General features: G+C 40.4%; 5 protein-coding genes across 6 annotated transcripts in view; 2 read left to right on the top strand and 3 right to left on the bottom strand.

The window, feature by feature from the left end:
• The first annotated feature begins 112 nt into the window (after positions 1-112).
• On the top strand, positions 113-1891 carry LOC113204017 (V-type proton ATPase 21 kDa proteolipid subunit c''). The gene has a single exon (XM_026419019.2). The coding sequence runs from the start codon at positions 256-258 to the stop codon at positions 877-879; it is 624 nt and encodes a 207-aa protein (XP_026274804.1). The 5' UTR covers positions 113-255; the 3' UTR covers positions 880-1891.
• A 2-nt stretch (positions 1892-1893) lies between these two features.
• On the bottom strand, positions 1894-3653 carry LOC113204015 (THUMP domain-containing protein 1). Its single transcript, XM_026419015.2, has 5 exons — positions 3341-3653; positions 2974-3180; positions 2774-2884; positions 2608-2696; positions 1894-2517 (listed from the first exon to the last, which is right to left on the bottom strand). Exons 1-5 carry the CDS (start codon positions 3527-3529, stop codon positions 1980-1982), a joined length of 1134 nt encoding a protein of 377 aa, XP_026274800.1. The 5' UTR covers positions 3530-3653; the 3' UTR covers positions 1894-1979.
• A 52-nt stretch (positions 3654-3705) lies between these two features.
• LOC113204012 (cell division cycle protein 27 homolog) lies at positions 3706-11600 on the top strand. The gene is made up of 14 exons (XM_026419013.2): positions 3706-3866; positions 4682-4757; positions 4839-4986; positions 5075-5243; positions 5332-5585; positions 5666-5827; positions 5907-6051; positions 6184-6363; positions 6448-6712; positions 6791-6971; positions 7056-7527; positions 7616-7819; positions 7911-8079; positions 8175-11600. The coding sequence occupies exons 1-14, from the start codon at positions 3843-3845 to the stop codon at positions 8282-8284; spliced, it is 2559 nt and encodes an 852-aa protein (XP_026274798.1). The 5' UTR covers positions 3706-3842; the 3' UTR covers positions 8285-11600.
• On the bottom strand, positions 11551-13296 carry LOC113204016 (renalase). Of its 2 annotated transcripts, none has more exons than XM_026419016.2 (5): positions 13136-13296; positions 12758-13003; positions 12434-12650; positions 11896-12342; positions 11551-11804 (listed from the first exon to the last, which is right to left on the bottom strand). In XM_026419016.2, the coding sequence occupies exons 2-5, from the start codon at positions 12988-12990 to the stop codon at positions 11646-11648; spliced, it is 1056 nt and encodes a 351-aa protein (XP_026274801.1). In that variant the 5' UTR covers positions 12991-13003; positions 13136-13296; the 3' UTR covers positions 11551-11645. The 2 variants fall into 2 exon arrangements, with proteins under 2 accessions (XP_026274801.1, XP_026274802.1); XM_026419017.2 differs by having other exon boundaries at positions 13099-13244.
• A 208-nt stretch (positions 13297-13504) lies between these two features.
• Positions 13505-19797, bottom strand: part of LOC113204014 (beta-1-syntrophin) — a 33097-nt gene continuing 26804 nt past the window's right edge. Inside the window, exons 3-6 of the mRNA XM_026419014.2 lie at positions 17815-18044; positions 17230-17572; positions 16955-17151; positions 13505-16871 (exon numbers count right to left, since the gene is read on the bottom strand). Of these exons, the coding sequence (XP_026274799.1) occupies positions 16779-16871; positions 16955-17151; positions 17230-17572; positions 17815-18044 (863 nt within the window). The 3' untranslated portion in view covers positions 13505-16778. The remainder of the gene's footprint in view (positions 16872-16954; positions 17152-17229; positions 17573-17814; positions 18045-19797) is intronic.

Genomic DNA, 19797 nt, shown 5'->3' with positions numbered 1-19797 from the left:
TGGAATTATTTTTGAGAATAGTCACATTTTAGATCAATTGTTCGTCTTCATACAATTTAGCGCATTTTCCAAAAGCTGAAGCTACTTTCTTAAGTTTTCCATTCTGTGTGATGCGGTCTCGTGATTTTCGGAGAGGGCGCTGAATGTGTCGTCCGTCATATGACACTTCTTCCATCGATCCTCCCGAAACATAATTTTGACTATCTTTAACATTTCGGGCCTGTTTTGGGTAGTTTACAAGACTTTATTTCCACAATGAAGCTACGCAACTTGCTGCTCTACATCGCGAGCCTCGCTCTGCTTTTAGCAATCATCGTGATAGTGCTTTTCTATTTACTATCTGGGCGAGGAGAGCAACTGAGTATTGGTTGGTTCTTGTCAGAAACCTCCCCATACATGTGGGCAACATTAGGCATTGGACTTTCTGTTGCCTTGTCTGTCGTCGGAGCTGCTGTGGGCATCCACACGACCGGTGTGAGTATTATTGGAGGTGGTGTCAAGGCACCCCGCATCAAGACCAAGAACCTCATCTCAGTCATCTTCTGCGAGGCGGTGGCCATCTATGGCCTTATTACAGCTATTGTTCTGTCTGGCCAATTGGAGCAATACAATGCTGCTACAATCACAGAGGAAAAGAAGATTACAAATTACATGTCTGGATACCTCATGTTTGGTGCTGGTATTAGTGTAGGCCTCGTCAATTTGTTCTGTGGTATGGCAGTCGGTCTAGTTGGTTCTGGTGCTGCTCTCGCTGATGCTGCAAACTCTGCACTCTTCGTTAAAATTTTAATTGTGGAAATCTTTGGAAGTGCTATTGGTCTCTTCGGTTTAATTGTGGGAATTTACATTACTTCCAGTGTTAGAATGGGTGATAACTAAATGTCAAGTTACTGAAGAGTATTATGTAGCCTGAGATCCTCGACTTGTGTCAAGGCATATGACAGAAAACGATTTTGAGTGTTGCATTTAAGAGTCGAGAATCTAAACCTTGTTATCATACATATTTGTGTTGGCAAGTATGTGAAGTATGTACCATTATTCATTCTAAGTCACTATAGCAGCATCAGGCTACTTATCTGGAGCCTTCAAGTTTATTGTGGGTTCAGCTATCTGCTGAGCACCATTGTAGCTTCTGGCAATGTGTAAACAATCAGTCTCATACTGTTACTGAAGATGAAAAACAGACCTCCTGATATGTAACTGTTACTTTTTCCCCATAAAAACTATTTTCAGTATTCGCAACTATGGTCTGAGCTGTTCCACTAATACCACCTTTTGCTGCTTTCTTTTTTTCATTTGTCATGTTTTAATAACTTCATTTTGTCAATGTATTGGCCGAAATACATTCCAAATTTGTATATAGACTGTAGGCAGGCACATGGAATTATCAGACGCCTTAATGTCAGTTGTTCACTATTGTAAATTAACTCTATCACCAGATTTTTATTTTATTTTTAGCCACTCATTGATCAACGTAGTGAATGATTGTGTATTGTATTTTTCTGTTGTTGAAATTGTAAAATATGTGAGAGTGAGTTATGTTAATGTCTAAGCTACCAGATTTTTCTGAGCTGCTTCCAAATTTAAACACATGTTATTAATTATTTTACTTTTGATTTGTGGAGTAATTTTCATATTTTGTTTTGTAGGGATATTACTGGTCTGTCTTGTAAATATCTATGCAAATATTCAGACAATTAGCATTCAAATTGTTAAAAGCTGTCCTGCTTCTTGTACTGTACTTAACAGATTTAAAGTAAATGGAAAAAATGGTTAACAGCCAATTTTAATGTATCTTTGTTGAAAATATATTTCAGCAATGACTATCTTCCCCTTTAATTTAACAGAGAACTGTAATTATAGGAATAAATTAAAGGACATTCAAGACTCAGATTGTTGTTATTTGTCCCACTGAAGAGTTATCAGCAGTACATTTTATTTTACTGTGAACATCATCCAACATCACAATTATAGGACAATTACATATTCTCTTGAGCAGAATTTGAAGAATCAACATTCTCCTCAATTTGTGCATTCTTTAAGGCATCCACTGGAGTTGCTTCAGCATCTTTTGATTCTGCACTGCTATCCACGTGATCTGTCTTGTCAGGTCTCTTTAAGACTTCCCCTTCTGTGGAATCATTCGATTTCATCAAAATATTTGATGGATTGTCACCAGTCTTATCATCAGACTTCAATTCGGGCTCAACTTTTAATTCAGCTACCTCTGTAGGATCACTGGACTTAGCTGAAGAACATGAGATACTTTCACTTGAGATTGAATCTTCAATCTTTGAATTTGAACATCTAAGCTTGGCCACTTCAAGAAGGTTGTATTTTCGGTAATGGTAGTATTTGGGTACAACAGCCATACAACAAATATTCTTAATGACTTCCACAATTATAGTCAGGTCCGGTTGTTTCATATCAGCCCGATGTAATGGATTACGAACTTTAATGTCACTTGCTAAGTCATGAATTAGTTCTTCTCGCACGACATTGCCATTATTCCTCCGCCTGTAAGAAAATTGTAGGTTATTAAACATAAACAAATGCAAGACTACAAAATAAACATTGAATGTGTAAAAGTGTATAAACTATGCATACTTAAAAACCACACAAAAAGTTTTGGGGTCTCCTTTAAAATATTTATCTAGAAGCTTTCCTGAAGCTGCTTTGATGTCTTCGGGCCAAGCCTGTAAAGCATAAATATAATTACAAGACTCATATTTATAACCATACCACATGAATATCCACTTTACAATAGCCTTACTTTGCATGTGATTTCAATAGGTAAAAGACGCATCAGAAATCTAGTCTTTTGCTTTGATTGGGCCTCAATATCTTTAAGGATGGTTTCAACTAGAAGGACTGGGTCTTCAACCTGCATAATCAAGTAAGATTGGCCCAGGTTACAAAAAAAAATAATTGAAAAGTACAGAAAAGTAAAGATTACAATGCCATAGAGCTTACTGTTGAACGGATAAAAATACAGTTGTCAGCACCGGATTCAACAACTTGGAAACGACGTTGGCTTGGGCGCCTTTGACGCTCCTGCTTTAATACGTCTACTTCTCGTGCCAAGGCTGCCTCAATATCATCATTTTCCTCTTCATTTTCACTTCCTGAGTCTTTAAAAACTATTTTCTTGTTTTTTGGTTGAGCACTCTCTGCAACAGACTACAAGACACATATTTTTATCAAATCAACATGAGAAACCATACCAAGTGGCTATTTTGAACAGCTTACGCAGTGCCATAATAATAAGTTTCAATGAAAGAAAAGTTAACATAAGAGCAAAAAAAGAGTAAAATTAATAATGTATCATAGAAAACCTAACCTTATCTTCACCATAAATTTTATCAGCAAACTCCGTCAGAATGTTGATTGTTTCCCTTACACATTCCTTCTCGCGAAAATTACAAGTAGCTATGAAACCCTTTATGCCAGGATGAAGCGAAAAATCGAATTTGCCTTTTTTGTTAGCGCACTTAGCGTAATACGACGACTTCTTGCGTTTGTCGGCCATAGTGATCACAGTCTGCACATGTGAAGTTTAGTAAATGTTATGTGTCCGTTTCTCCGCCGGTGGCGGCTGCTATTATTGTTCTGCTGTAGATTCTCTGTAGCAGAAGACGTTCCTCGATGAGCTTTGTGCATACCGACTGTTCTCTAGTGGTCATATCGGGTCAGATCTTGGTACCACCGTAACCAAACCAAACAAATGAAATCCAGTAGTCCACAAGATGGTGGTGAAGAACTAGTGGGGTTCCTTTTCAAGGGTTGAGAAATCTCTTTTACGATTTTTTTTTCAAGGATTTCAGTCTGGATTTACCTTCATTATGCTTGTTCAAGAGCCTGTTCAGGTATGACCGTGTATTTAAAATTTCTCAGGCCGTTGGTTTCTCCTTGGCAAGCCTTTAAATTGGTTGGCTTGAACGCCTTTCTATGTTTGCCTTGTAACCCCGTCTGCCAATTTATTTTTTTTCATTATGAAAGAAGGGACACGGCAGTAATTGCGCTGTTGTTATTGCGCTACTATGCCCAGTGTCATGAAATTAAATGTTCTGTGCATTGCTCAAATGTGTTGTCACCCTTTTTGTGGAGTATTAATAACCGAAATCGTATTTAATTTCGTAGACTGCCCAAGTTTTTTTCGGTCGTTCATATTTAATTCATTATCAAATCATTCGATTATGTGAAATCTCTGAAATGGTGCGTTTCGTCGTTTTTCAGCACTTTAATTATTCAATGTCTGTGTTTTTGGTTGTTTTTGTTGTCTCTGGGAAAGCTGATGGACCAAATTTTTTATTAGTTCAGGGTTTGTCAATTCTGACAAAGATGATTTCATTTTACCTTAAATTCAAACACAATTACCAAAATTCAAGATATTTTTGTATTCCTATGTATTGATGTTATTAATCAATTACTGAATTAAACTGTTTTGTTGAGTTTACTGCATTGGGGATTAGTGGTACTAGTAATATAACCTTGTTTATAAAGTGGATCTGTCACTTCCCCCACCCATCATCAAACAGATTTTTATTTAAGGAGAAAGGAATTTTACTGATGTTCTGTCTGTGCTGTGACAACTCACGTTGTTTAAAAAAACAGTGCTACTTATGTTATTCCGTTATCTAACAAAGTTGTTTTTCTTTCCTTTTTTAAATAATATTTTTAGGCTGCTATTTGGCACTGTTTAAATCATTATGCCTATTCAGATGCCATTTTTCTAGCAGAAAGGCTTTGTGCTGAAGGTAAGGCTACAATATTTTACCTTGTTGGTTTCACAAAAATGCGTTACTGGTGCTTTAATCAGCTTTTAATATTTATTTCAGTGGAATCTGATGAAACATTGTTTCTATTAGCATCTTGCTATTATAGAGCAGGAAAGCCCAATCAGGCATATGCAGTCCTTCGAGGGAAGGGAGCTAGTTGCCCTCAATGCAGATTTTTACTTGCCAAATGTTGCATGGACCTTCAAAAGTAAGTACCTTCATCATATTAAGTACAATTCTATATGCAACCAACTAAGTTTTTGTATTTCTAATTATCTCTTCTACTAATTTTCTAGATTGTCTGAGGCAGAGAGTGTCCTAACAGGGGGAGACATCCTAAATTCTAAAGCACTTGAGAAGGTTGTTGCTGATTTTGGGGACCAAGCTCCTTTTGCTCTTCAGCTTTTGGGGAAAATATGTTCACAAACTGAGAGAGGAACCTGTGCAGCTGAAGCATATAGCAAAGTTTGTTCATTTTTACTGAATTAAAATTTAACCCAAACTTCACTGTATTTTTGTACAGCATGTGTCTAATCTAACTTTTCATCTTCAGGCATTAATCTTAAATCCATTTCTCTGGCAATCATTTGCTGAGTTATGTCATAGAGGAGAAAAGCCAGATCCTCAGAAAAGTTTTCAAGTTCAACACTTGGATAGTTTTGCAATGTGCCATGGAAGTAATCCAGTCATTGCCTTAGTGAACAATCAAAGTGATGACAGCACTACACATTCTAGCTCTGGTGGTGGGACAGTCAGTGGCAATGTGTCTTGCACTGCATTTGAATCCTCTTTTCACACAGTTAATTCGTAAGTTCTTCTTTGTTTTTTCTCTCTACTTTGACAAAATTGCAATCCTTTTCACTATTTCTGTTGTGTTTTCTCTCTAGCACCCCTGTTCAGGTAGTGCAGTGTTATTCTCAAGTTCCACGCCTCACATTTACTCCAGACGACAGCCCATTAGCGAATCCACTCCCACCCTCAACCACAGCTAAATCATCACGGTTTCTCAGTGCCTTGTCATATGGTTCTCTAAGTCCTCTAACGCCAAGGTAGTATTTATCTCATATTGTGTTAATTCTTAACTACGTATTCTGCTCCTTGTTTAATGCTGTAGTGTAATGTTTACAGCTTTGGAGTCCTTCCTCTTGAGTCTCCAGCCTCAAGTGACAGTGTTACATTTATGTCACCTGTACAGTCATCAAATATGTTGTTAGAGGCGAATGATCAGAAGGTGTTAGCAAAGCGCACTAGTAGACCTCGCACTCATGTTGGGGTAAGTTTTATATGTTTCCAAGTGTGTATCTTGAACTTTCAAGTCAGGCAACTTTTGTCTTCTCTTGAATGATTTATTTTTATTATCTGTTCAGGAAAGCTTGTGTACAATTTCTTATTGTTTGTTTCCTAGCATATATTGAATCGGAAAGAAACCCCGCTTCAAGGTAAAGTGTTCTCTCAATCAGGGAACACAAGCCATGCAACCCAGACAGCAGCACCACTCCCCAATTCATCACTTCTTGTAGGACATCATGGACAAAATGTCAGGCGTAGCTCTAGGCTGTTTAGCAGCAGTAACTATTCTGTAAAGGTAAAACTGGCCCTCTCTTCCTTCAAAATTATCGATGAATTTATTCTGTTGTAAAAATTACTAACCTTGCTTTGGGTTTTTAAGGAAAATAACAAAAGCCCAAGTCGTAATAAGTTTGTTACTCCAAAATCACCGTCAAGGAAAACTAAGACTAGAAATATGTCCAAAGCTTCCTTAAGCAATAAGTCATCCTACAATGAACTTAATGAACGAAATAAGTCTACAAATGTGATGGAGTGTGAAAAGACTGAAACCATTTCTTCAACAGACAGTAAAGCAAACTTCAACACATCATCTTCTTCAGTAAACGCCTCTCAACAGGCACTTCTACTTCAGAAGCAGTCAGCTGGTAACTTTTGCTTACCTTCAATATGTTTGGTGTGGTAACCTCTACTGTACTTAACTAGCAAAATGTTTATCCTAACAGAAGGCCTCATGGCATTGTTGCGAGAAATTGGTACTGCATATCAGCACCTCTCACAGTACAATTGCCGCAAGGCCATTGAATGCCTGGAGGCTCTTCCACCTCAGCATTTCAACACAGGATGGGTTCTAGCTCTGATGGGTAAAGCATATTTTGAGCTCAGTGATTTTGAGACATCTCTCAGGTATGTTTATTAAATAATCTTAACACATATGTAAGTTGATTTAATTCTTTTATCAAATTTTCAAGTATATATGATTTTGGTTAGGTACTTCCGGGAGGTTCGAGATCGTGAGCCACATAGGACTCAAATGATGGAAATAATGAGCACTGTTCTATGGCACCTTCAACGTGAAGTAGAACTTTCAGCTCTTGCCCAAGAGTTAGTGGAGCAAGATCGAATGTCTCCTGCTGCATGGTGTGCAGCAGGCAATTGTTTCAGCTTACAAAAAGAACATGACGCTGCTATTAAATTTTTCCAGCGGGCTGTGCAAGTTGACCCCAGTTTCGCTTATGCCTACACTCTCTTAGGTCATGAGTATGTGACTACCGAAGAGTTAGATAGGGCCATGAGTACTTTCCGGTCGGCTGTAAGATTGGATTCTAGACACTACAATGCATGGTATGGCATTGGGACTATTTATTCTAAAGAAGAACAGTACCAACTAGCAGAATTCCATTTCAAGAAAGCTCTGGCCATTCATCCCCAAAGCTCTATTCTTATGTGTCACATTGGTGTGGTAAGTTGTTTTACAGAGGACAAAAGTTTTTCCATTACGAACAAGAAATACTTTGAAGTTGTTAAGCTACTCCTTCCTTTTTTTGCAGGCTCAGCATGCACTACAGAAAGCAGACAAAGCCCTTCAAACATTAAGTGATGCAGTGGCTAATGATCCAAAGAACCCTCTTTGTAAATTCCACCGAGCATCTATATTCTTTGCAGCAGGCCGCTATGCAGAAGCTTTAAAAGAGCTAGAGGAATTAAAGGAAATTGTTCCAAAAGAAAGTTTAGTCTACTACCTTACTGGGAAGGTATGCAAACTGAAAATAGTTTAACTGCAGTATATGTATCACATGGTAAAAGTATTTGTATCAAGCCTTACACAAATTTTATCTGGTTTAGGTCCACAAAAAACTTGGAAACTCCCATCTTTCCTTGATGCACTTTAGTTGGGCTACTGATCTAGACCCAAAAGGTGCTAATAGCCAAATTAAAGATGCTATAGATCCGGCTATCAGTCGAAATCTAAGCCAAGCTGATACATTAGACGATTCTACACAAACACATGCAGGTGAGTGATTTATTTTGTTACCTTTTATCATACCTATACTATGCCATCCATAGTCAATCCTATAATTAATTTAAAATGCCTGGTACAATTTTCAGAGGAAAACTATCAAAGTGAAGAGAGTTCTGTGCCAGCCCAAGATTCATCCCAAGAAGGAGGAGAGTATTCAGTGATGCAAGGAGGAGTCGAAAGTGATGAAAGCCTTTGACCTTTAACCCAAAATAGTTTAAGATCCATCCTAATATAGCATGCGCGTCCCCCTGTACTACTCAGAGTAGCTCTGAAATTCATTTCCTATTATCTCGCATCCCCCTCTTTCCCCTGTATTCTCAATAAGCAATATCGAGAATTTGTAGCCAAATCACGTACAACTGAAGGAACCTTTGGTGTCAGTATCCCACTGAGTGATATGTAATAGCTTGGAAATAAGGGAGAGAGGGGAGTGATTCTGCTGAAAACCTTTCATACTCTGCCTTTCGTTAACAGCTAAACTTTTCTTGTCAGGTGCTCCCTGTATTTTGGAAATTTTCTTGTCATTACCTTTGTAGGAGACCTACCTCTGTTAACTTTGACTTTAAAAAAAAAGGAAAAAAAAAAACTAAAGTTTTGTATGAGCAGTCTACTGAAAAAGCTTCTCGGCATTACTACCGGTTTACTCTTTAGACTCTTTGTGTGGTACCTAGTATAAATGTGATATCTTTTGCACTGGAGTCATGCTAGTTTTATATTATTAATTTGAACTGCATTTGATGTTGAATTACAATACTGTAAGTCACTTTGTCTTAATTGTTGTAAGCCTTGACATTACTGAGGCCTTGTTATTGTTTCAGTATTAGGTTCATCAGTTAAATACCAAAGCATAATCTCTGAATTTCTTTTTCAAATAATGATAAGATTAAAGGTTAGACTGCTGACTTTCAAATTAAATTCCATGGATTCTTTTAGCCTATAAACTATGAACAGAAATGTATCATAAACTTACATGTTTTTCTGGTGTAAGTAGGTTTAAATACACACAAATACCATTTGAATCATAGGTGCACCTAAGTGTTCTTCCAATCTGACAATAGGACTAAAATCATCAAAAAGCAATGTGGTTGAAAAAAATCAAATCAAAAATTTTGAGTGAAAAATTTCTTGTTACTTGTTACTTTAAAATAATGGTTTGAATCTCTGTGCCGAGAGGGAGAAGTATTGTTCGTCAATTAACAAAGATCAGCTGTGTATTTATAAGAGACCACATTGTTTTTCAAACTGCAGATAACTGCCATTTTGATATCTTGTGTAGGGCTGCTGTATGACTTAAGTTTTATATACATGCACTTGCAGAAAGAAATCTGTAAATATTCTGTCTATATTTTTAATTCTGGGATTATGGTATCTCATAAATGGGGGAGCCTGTAAATGAAAATAGTGATTGTGTGTTTGTATATATCTGTGTATGTAAGTATGTATGTTTGTGTTGATAAATTTGTGTGCTTGTGTGCTTAAATGAGTGATAATGTAAACATTTTTCTGTGTCTGCCAACTAGATGGAAGGTGATTCGTTCCAAGCTGACTTCACAGATATAGTCAAACTTGTATTTTCCATAAAATAATGTTATGACTGTGTTATCTGATTTGCTATTGTATTCTAATGGCACCTCTTTTGTAGGTTACCCTGTGCCCTTCCCTTTATTATATTAAGTTTAGATTCAAAAATTATACAGCAAATTTCATACTGATTTTTTTTTTTTTTTTTAAATGAAGGAATGTGCAATGAGGGGTGTTAAGTTTTTCTTTTATGCTTTTGATTCTATTGTTATATAGTTACCTATAGTTTGTATCCCAAATAACACTACTGTTTCTCTTATTTTGCCCTTACCTCAATAGCTTTATGTACTTTTTCAGAAGTTTAAATGGTATTTCACTTATACATCATTCTGAACAAATTTTTTTCAAAGATGAATAAATTTAACATAAATTAATGCAGTTTGTGGCTCTGAACACCATTATTTCTCGCTCCATGTGCCATACTGTGGACCAGTTTCCTCTGCTGAAAATTTGTTGAACTTTCTCAGCCCTTTCTGTGGCATTGTCAGTAAAGATTTAAAATATAAAATTTAAATTTAAAAAGTTCCCCATACAATTATTTTAATATGCATCCCACCCTTAAATTTGACTGTCTTTGCTTTAATTTTTTTAAATTATTATTGTTATTAAAGACTTGATAATAATAGCCTATGTGAAATGCATGCACCATATCCAATTTGAAAATTCTGTCGAGATTTCCCTCTGACCAATCTGTTAAGATGTTTTTCTATGGAAACTCTCATGGTTTACCAGGAGGATCTGGTAATGTTTTCCTGTTGCCTGACAAGGAGTTATTATTACTCTCATCCTCCCAAACGTATCAGGAATATGATTGCATGAATAATGGTAACTGCATGTATTAGGGGAAAAAAATTTGGAAAGTCTGCTGTTGAACCGTGCTTAGTTTTGATGGTAGGTTTAGAACATTGAAGTCAAATATTCCTGAATTCAAGTGAAGGTTGAATACTTTGTATACAAGGTACGGCTAGACTGATGCTGTCTTCAAGTTAGTCCCCACAGATTCATTCAAAGATGGTGAGCTTGTTGGAAATTAAAATCATGATTCATGTCATGAGTTTGCCATTCCTGGCGAAGGTTTATTTCAATTGTGTGGTGCCAAGTACATTTACGTCTCATGGATAGTTTGAAGTAAGACGTCCTGTCTGTTTTCTTGTTTTAGAAGTAAAACTGGCATTGTGGTCGATCCTATCTTTTATCAACTTGGTTCAAAGGGGCAAAGCCAAGTGATAAATTGCCAAGGTGTGTACATGAAGACATTCCTCTCAAGCTCAATATTTCCTAGATAATTCTGTACTCCTTGCAAGTGGGTCTTAGTATTAGTAATGGCATCGTAAGCAATAAATGTATGCCTTTTGTGGCTCATCACACTAACAAGCAATTTATCTTGTGCAAGATTTTAAAATGCAATCAGCTTCTTTTTTATTTAGATTGCCTGTGAAGTCTTTCTCTCTATTGCAGTAATTCAAGATTTCTCTTTGAAGTTACATCTGTAACTGCTTTGACTTTATGTCTTAAGATGAGTATGTGTGTGTGCTGCACTTATACTGTTCAAATGCATGAAGCAAAAGTTGAATTGAGCGTGGTTCTCATTCATTTTAAAGGTTTACTATTCTCTGTATGTATATATATATATTATTTTCGCTATATTACCTCCTGCTGATAGTATATTAATTTCTACAAGATTGGTTTATATGTGTTGTGTTACTTGAATATTTATTTGAATTACTTGGCAAAAGTGTTGTAGTATATGTTTTAAGGAACAATTGTACGTTAAGTGCTGAGCATTGGTGTATGTATATACTTAGACTTAGTAATGTGTTGCCTGCACAGTGTTTTCTTTTGTACAGATTAAAATTTATAAATTGAATAATTTACTTGAACTAATGAGAAAGCAGTGGTTTATTTATCAAAATAAAATGGTTTAAACCCAATTTTTTTTCTTACTGAAGATCTATTCAGACTTAAATATTAATCCACTATGTTTCTAGAAATTCCAACACATTTTTGGTGAGGCACCTTGCTGATTCAATACAATTATCGAAACCAGATCCAGTAAAGGAATCACCACCACTTATTAGAAGAGGTTTTTTCAGGATGCTGATTCCTCCAATCTTTCCAGGAAAAGGTGATGTGACCTATTAATCATGAGATAATTATAGCATGTATAATAACCAGATAATCAAGCAGGCTTAACTCAAAATATACTTTCTGAGAAGGGTAAATCACCTGGGAATATCTCCACTTATGGCATTTAATTGCCGCTGGTTTTGGCCATTTAGGAAACAGGTTTTTATATTCTTCTAGAAGAATTGGTTCCATATCAATCAGAGTTTTTTCAATGTTTTCAGAGCCAAATTTGACATTGCTGTGAAAAACAGCAGCTGGGGGTTTTTCTGGTCTGTTTCTTTTTCTGTTCTCAATAGAAGCATAGCGGAAAACAGGATTATTATCTATATACTTGGCTGCCCACGGCTCATGTTGCCCATCACCACTATTGAAATATAATGCTAATGCATAACGTGAGCTGAATTTAACAGCTCTCAATCCATCTTCAAGCTCTGGTTGGCTTTTTAACAGCAGAGGTACATCTCCACCTAACTGGAGAACTTGTGGTGCAGGTAGAGTTAGAATAACAACATCAAACTCCTCCTTTGTACCTGTTGTTGTCTCAACCTTTGACAAAAAATAAAATTAATTCATCGAGCAGATTAAAATATTAAATTTATAGTCAACCAAAAGTTTCTCTTTATAAAAATCACAATACCTGCAACTTTTCTCCTATTTGCGTGATTGCGGAAACGTGATGCTGGAACAAAGTGTCTTCCGGAGCACTCAGTGAAATCAAGTATTTGACCAGTGAACTCATACCATTGGGTGTCACAAAATGCTGAGTACCAGAGGGAAACTCTTTCATACCACTGACAGCTCCAAGAACTAAAGGTTCAATGATCTGATTTTCTAATAAGTTTCCATATATTTCTCTGAACAAAAAATGTTAAGATCAATAAACAGCATTAACAAAGCCAAAACCGAGGGTTGAAACAATTTCTGAAAACACAGAAAATAGTAGTTTCATTGGACTACAAACCGGTTCTTTTCAAAATTTTCTGGAAGGACTGTAATATACTGGGCGCCTAGATCGGCTAAACATTCTGAATCTCCAGAACTGCGGGAAGTACTCATACGACCACCTGCACCTCTAGCTTTGTCCCATATTGTTAAAGTGATACGATCTGCAGCTTGTTTTCTGAGTAAAGCACCTGTCAGTGCAGCGGTGATCCCACTACCAATCAATAACACTCTTTGGACCATTGTTTGCATGAATTAACCTTGTCTGAAAGAGATTGATGCAATCAACAATGAGAATACAACCGGCTAAGGAAGAGTATACTGATAAATAAATCAAATCTGGCAACATTTCAAACTCACACCAGCCACAAAATAGAACTGTCCACAACAAACAAACCTTAAAACGTAATGATTCTGCAGATTAGCAGAAAAGAAAGTTTCTAGCAGAAAACACCACTGATCTTCAAAATACAGCAGTGTTGATACGACTATGAAAAATTCCGAGATGATCAAAGATTGGGGAGGTAAAGGGGGAGGGGGGAAAAGGGAAGAAGAGCGAGGGCAGCGGCGGCAAGGGGCCAACAGTTCAAACGAAAGTGGGCGGGGCCTGGGTACGTCCCCTACGGCTTGGTGGGTCAGGGAGGTCATGGCAATCGATTTGGAGGCCGATGCCGATATACGAATGCCAATCTGGACCCGGGTACACAACGATAGTATGATGGTAATGAGCGGTAATGAGTAGGATTTTAAATTGAAAGAAAGCATCATAAGACGCACATTTATTTGTGAATTTCATTCAAATTAAAAGCCACATGTTAAAGACAGATAGAAGACGAGTTAAAACTGTAAGCAATTTTAAAATTCTGATGGAAACCAGCAAAACAGTTGAATTGAAACAAAAAAGACAACAAAAGAGGAAACATTGGATCAAAAACTAGGTGGAGTGCATTTAACAAACATCATATTCTATCTGAAGCCTTTAAGGCGGTTTACGATCGCAACGATGAAAGCGTCCACCGCTAGCGTTAGAACAATGCCCGGAAGGTCTCGGGTCCCCCTGATCACCGTGATCTGACCACTTCCCCAGCGTTATTCCAACGCCAGCGTTAAAGATACCCTGGATAAAAAAGTTAAGAGACAAAGTGGCAATGTGGGGGCAAGTGAGTGGCAGCAAAGTGTCAGTCAGCCCAGGTGGCATTTCAGTGAGTGTCATACAAATAGCAATGAAGGTGTAGAAAAGGTTCTATCTTTGAAGTGGCACTGAAGATACTTTAGAGTGATATCAAAGGAGTAATGAAACGGTCAAATTAAGTGGCATTGGAGTAGCACAGAAGTGCCCATCAGGGAATGAAGAAGTGCACATTTAAAGTTGCATTTTTAGTGGCATTAGTGTGTCACTGGAGCAGAAAGTTAGCTCTCACTGAAGAATCACCATGCCAACAGAGCCATATCTAATCTGGATGTTAAACTAAGACAACTGCCTGTTGGAGAGGCGACAAGTGTAGTCACCTGCTATTTTTGTAAAGTAAGGTCTACGAGTCTCTGCTGGGAACGCGTGGACGTTACACAACAGCACAATGGCTGTCTCAACATGGTGTAGAACTTAAACAGCTTTGCAACTTCTGATCTTTGACACCACTTCCTTGCCACTTCAATGCACTAGCAGCAACACAATCTACATAACTGCCTCCTAACTAAAAGGCAGCTAAGTTGCAGAAGTGCCCATTATTTGCCCTTTAACTGCCACTCTGAACCCCTTTTTTCACCAGGGACGCTCATTGTGTTGCATTCGTACATCTTCCTTTAATGTAAAAAATAATATTGATGAGAAGTCTATACACGGTTGAGACAAAGAAAACAAGATGGGGATGGATAGAAAATAAAGAGGAAGAGCCTGATCAGTACCTTAAAATTGGTTACAAACTTGAACATTTCATTAATACATTCACCATTAAACCCTGACACAACTTAGATAGAAAAAAGAGGGGCATAGGCCACTAGGCAAGACATTTTCAGATTTTCTCTATTAACAGGAAAAATTGACATTTGTTTTAAAGGAATAAGGTACTTATATCTCATTAAAAAATCACTAGGTTACACTGTAGGTATTTCAAAAAGTCAAATTTAAAATATAAACCCAAAAATGTGCTCAATTTATAAAACAAATGACAGATAAACAAAAGTTTAAAATTAACAGATTTGCTTTTTAATTGTTTCTCTCCAGTTTCACTCTTGAGTAATGTGTTTAATAAACATAAATAAATTTTCAAAGAAACACAGGTGCCCTTGAACACTAAATTACTATTATATGTACACATAATAGATCTTTAAATATCTAGTACTATAAATGAGAGGTCGCAACAGGCCATGGCTTTGGGTACAGGTACTCTGAAGTATATAATTTGTGCAATCTATTTATGACCTCAATTTATGGTCAGAAATTAAAAAGTGAGGGAGTTTAGAAGAACTCTGATTTAACATCAGGTACTTATAAGACTATCTATATTACTTTTCAACAGCAGTACAAATTAACAATTTGCTTGCTGTTGCTGAATCAAGTCAATGCTATTTATATTGAGCTCCTCTCTAAACTTACAAAGTAACAACACATTTAATTTTTAATCACAGTAAAATGAATTCATCCTAAAAACTGAAACAAGATGGAAAACAGGCCCCCATGTAGCAAACAACGTTTAACACACAAACAGTTTGAGTGCACTGTCAGCACAATATGTTTATAAACAAAAATTCCACACACATTGTTCACATGTCCAGCATGTTGCCCGTGACCAGACGGACAAAAAGGGAACAGAAAAAATGTTAAGGTCACTCTTTTTTCTCTTTCACGCTGCATAGTGGCAAAATTGCTGTGATCTGTGTATATAATCTGATAGGTTCACAGTATTATTCAGGTGAGAGAGAGTCATCTGGGATTACACATTGTGTCATATTTTTGAGTCATCAGCTTTAGCATGGAATTAATCATAACTATTGATGATAATCTACAATTTATTAAGAGAAAAGCCCAAGAGATTATACCTTAACTGTGGTCCATTTTAAAAGAATAATGAAAAGAGGATAGACATGTAGCAACGGAGAACTACAGAAATGATATACCAAAGCTTACTCCTAAGCAGGTAAACCGAGGGCCGCTAGGTAAACATTGACATTAACAGTATGAGTCAGAAAATGATTCTCAATCTATGCTTTCTATTGAACAATGAGTCTCTATTAACAGATCTCTGCCACCAGGCAAAGGTATGTATGGAAGACCTGACATTTCCTCAAATAGGCGCCATAGGAAAGCATTTTAAGTGGAGAATTCACTAGCAATCAGAAAATATTAGTTACTTCATATAAAATATCACTCATTGACTTTAAAAAATGTTTGTTAAAACGTCAAACTATGACAGATGAAATCAAAAGTTTTACAACCAAATTTATATGGTAATTAAATTTTAAAGGTAAAATAAAATCATACCTGACTGAAGTAATTAGACTTTGGGATTGCTTTTGGTGAGCATAGGAGACAAAAATAAGACTCCTTGAACAAATGTTAAAATTCTCCAAATGGATCTTTGTTGGAATAAAAAATAAATAATTCATGTTCAAGAAAACAATGGTCACATTACAGTATTTCTGAGCTGAGGTATGTAAGAATACTTCTAAAAAGAAGAAAAATCAGCGATTGGAGATTAGTGACGTTTCAGATCTTGACAAAACACAGACATACAGGTGACACCAATTCTAACACCACAGGAAACAAATAACATTTAGATGAACTTGAAAAATGAGACCTTTACCACTGACTATCTTAAGAGCTTATTGAAAACGAGAGAACACTTCACTGTTAGAGCTATAAGAGAACAAGTAAAACTTTCCCCCTCAATTAATACAAATGTACAAAATTCATAACACAGCTAATTAGAGCTTATAAGATTCTAAAATCATATCAGTACATAGCCCCAGATATATTGACATCTTTAGCTAGGCCAGCCTGTCAAAAATAAATTACACATGCAGATAGAAATAGTCTAAAATTACGCATATAAACCTAACCGATGTATTTTTGCTGACAAAAAATTGTGTAAGATGAAAACAAATGGTTTGGGACAAGATTCTAAATCAAACTCCTGTAAAAGAAAAGTAGAGGTTTAATAAGTGTTGTATAGAATAGCATCAGAAGAAAAACAAAGGAGTCACACAAATACATTACCATCTCTCCCTCATCACCACCTATGTCCAGCCACAGCAACCTAAGGCCATCATCTCCTGAAGAGCGTAGACTTTCGAACGGGGCCTTCATCAAAACTTTCTGTTCCCGGCCCAACGTATTAGCCTGGCCTTCAATTAGGGTGAAGCCATCTTCATAATGCAGTAACAGCTGACAGGGTTTTCTTTGCCACACGCACCCTGAAGAGTAGAACACAAAAATAATCAAAGAGTCAAACAGAAGTTAGATTGACAACTAGTTTAGTCAGCGGCACTCACTGCAAGCCAGCTCCCTCTGCGCAGCCACGGCGTTGTGGCTCCCCTGCACCAGGGTGCGCGCCCACGTGGCCAAGTCCCGGTGGGTCTCGGCGCGCAGCGTGTGCGCCTGCACGCCGTCCTGGCTGCCGCACCGCACCACCAGCGTGATGACCTCGTTCTGCCGGCTCGAGCTGGAGCTCACCAGCCGGGTGGAGAGCAGCGGACAGGTGTCCACTGGCGCCGCCCAGGCCTCCGGGCTCCAGGGCGCCGACTCGTACAGCCTCAGCTCGCGATCCGTGACGGCGGCGAACACGGCCTGCCACCGATCGGGGTCCTCGCTGCTCTCCGAGTTGGCCTGGCCGTTCTGAAAACCAAAGTTATCCGCCCAGTTAGAGCAAAGTTCAATCACATTTCGCTGTACGCCACTATTACACAGGTAATAACAGGGACACGAAGCGAAAGGGAGGGGGGGCGCTGGGCCTGCCGACAAGCAGAGCCCTACCTCAAAAGCGCTGCTGAACGACGGAGAAAAGTTAAAAAGATGGAAACAGACTTGAACGGCGAATATTTCCGACGACCATCCCGGTACAAAGTCAGAGGACGTACCTGCGCATCGGGCGGCCTCCTGGCCAGCCAGCCCATGAGCACGAGGTCCTGCACGGCGCCCTGCATGGTGGCCTGCAGGGTGCGCGCCGCCAGCTGCAGCGCCCGCGCCGTGAGCGCCTGCAGCGCCGAGTGCAGCGCGTTGAACCACGCCGTGGCGTCCGGCTGGTCGGCGGCGCGCAGCACGCACGCGTGCACGCCGTCGGGCGAGTGCAGCTCCAGGGTGCGGCCCTCTGCAACAGAAAGACAAGAGGCGGTCAGACCCGGGGGCGCCTAAAGGCCTCGAGCGCCTGACGGCAGCCGGGTAGGCCAGCCCGCGGCGCGCGGGGGCGTCACGGGACTGCCTACCCCACAGGCCCGCAGGGGCGCTTGCTTAGCCCCGCCCCCCGGCCCGGGCCTGGGCTGGGCTGAGGCTGGGGGACGGCGAGCGCGTTCATCACCGGGAGGGAGTGTCACCAACACTCGCAAATTCCAAGTGAAAAAGCGCGGTTAGTACAGGGAGGGGGGGGGGGGCTCCGCCGGGTGGCCCCGCCGGGCTGTAGTGCGTCTCCAAGATAAGGCACGGCCCAGCCTCTGGCCGCCCCTGGCCCCGCGCGGCCGGGCCCTCCGCGCCTCATTACATATTCAGTTGGCCCCACCCCGGCACTGCCTCAGGCACCGCCTCAGGCACTCCGGACGGAGCGCCCCGCCTCGGGGATGCTGTGCCGCAGATGGACCACGTGTGGCGGGCCCTGACCACCACTTGAGCCCGGCGCTGCAGATGGAGATGGACCACGCGCAGCCAGCGAAGCCCCCGTCCTCAGTGCTGACAGCAGTGACAGAGTGCCACTCTCACCCGCTCACTCACCCTCCCACCACACTAACTCACTAACTCAACTCACCCGCACATGAACTCACCCGCTCACTCACTCGCACACTCAACCACCCGCGCATTCATTCACCCAACCGCACACTCAACCACCCGCACACCAACTCACTAACTCACCCGCACACCCACCTCACCGACTCACCTGCACATTCAACTTACCAACCCGCACTCACCTCTTCAACTCACTCACACACCACACCCACACACTCACTCCAGTTCATTTTCGCGTAAAGCAAAAGTGACTGCCCTGCGCTCTGCCTCCACTCCTTTCTTTCCCCGACCCGCGCTCTAGCTCCGACAACGCCAGATAAGAGCTTGGAAACCTGGGGGCAGGGGAGGGAGGGGGAAGTGAGGTGACGGCCCGCCTGGGTTATGGTACGGTTGGCCCAGGCCTCGCCCGCTTTGCCCGCCTCGCCCTACCCCGGCCTCAGCCCCGGCCTTTCTCGCCGGAGGTGAAAAGTCGTGTAGGGTCGAAGGTATAGGTGTCCGAAGCAAAGAAAATGGGAGAAAGAAAAAAAATCCCCGCCGCCGTGCCTTTGAGTTCGCCCTTGGCTTCAGTCAGCAGTAGAGGCCCCGCCCCCAGCTCGCTTCTCTTTTTGTAGTGCACGTCTCAGCTTCGTTCTTGGCTATGAAGATCTCCAACCCACCCTCTCGGCTTCCTCAGTCCCGGCGACATAGTTTTAATCGCAGCCCGCAAGTCTGATCACGGCAGACAAAAGCCACCCTCCCGTCCCCCTACCACCCTCCCCTCCTGCACCCCTTCTCTGCGCCCCTTTCCGCTCCGATAGTCTTCTCTGCTCGCCAAATGACTGACGCCGGAAAGATAGTTATCCCCCGAGGAAATCTCAACCCGGGCGGACGAGCGAGAGCTCAGAGCGGCTGCAGAGCTGGAGTCGGACGGGCGCGTCCGACTCCACCTGAAGACCGGTGGCTCTACGAGGAAGGGGGCCCAACGCCCCGTGCAGCGCGCTGCTGTACACCATACCGGCGCCGCTATGGCCCATGGGGTGGCTGAGCTGGCCAGGCTGCTGGTCGAGCTGGCGGGCGGCGCCCACTCCCCTCGTCACAGTATGACACAGAGGCCAGCCCCCTGAGGCGGCCCTCGCCCCTCCCGCCCC

The sequence above is a fragment of the Frankliniella occidentalis genome, unplaced genomic scaffold (assembly GCF_000697945.3).
Source record: "Frankliniella occidentalis isolate FOCC.00 unplaced genomic scaffold, Focc_3.1 Scaffold118, whole genome shotgun sequence".
In the NCBI taxonomy this organism is placed as follows: Eukaryota; Metazoa; Arthropoda; class Insecta; order Thysanoptera; family Thripidae; genus Frankliniella; species Frankliniella occidentalis.
The sequence above is the reverse complement of the archived record's forward strand: the minus strand, read 5'-3'. Positions and strand labels throughout refer to the sequence as shown.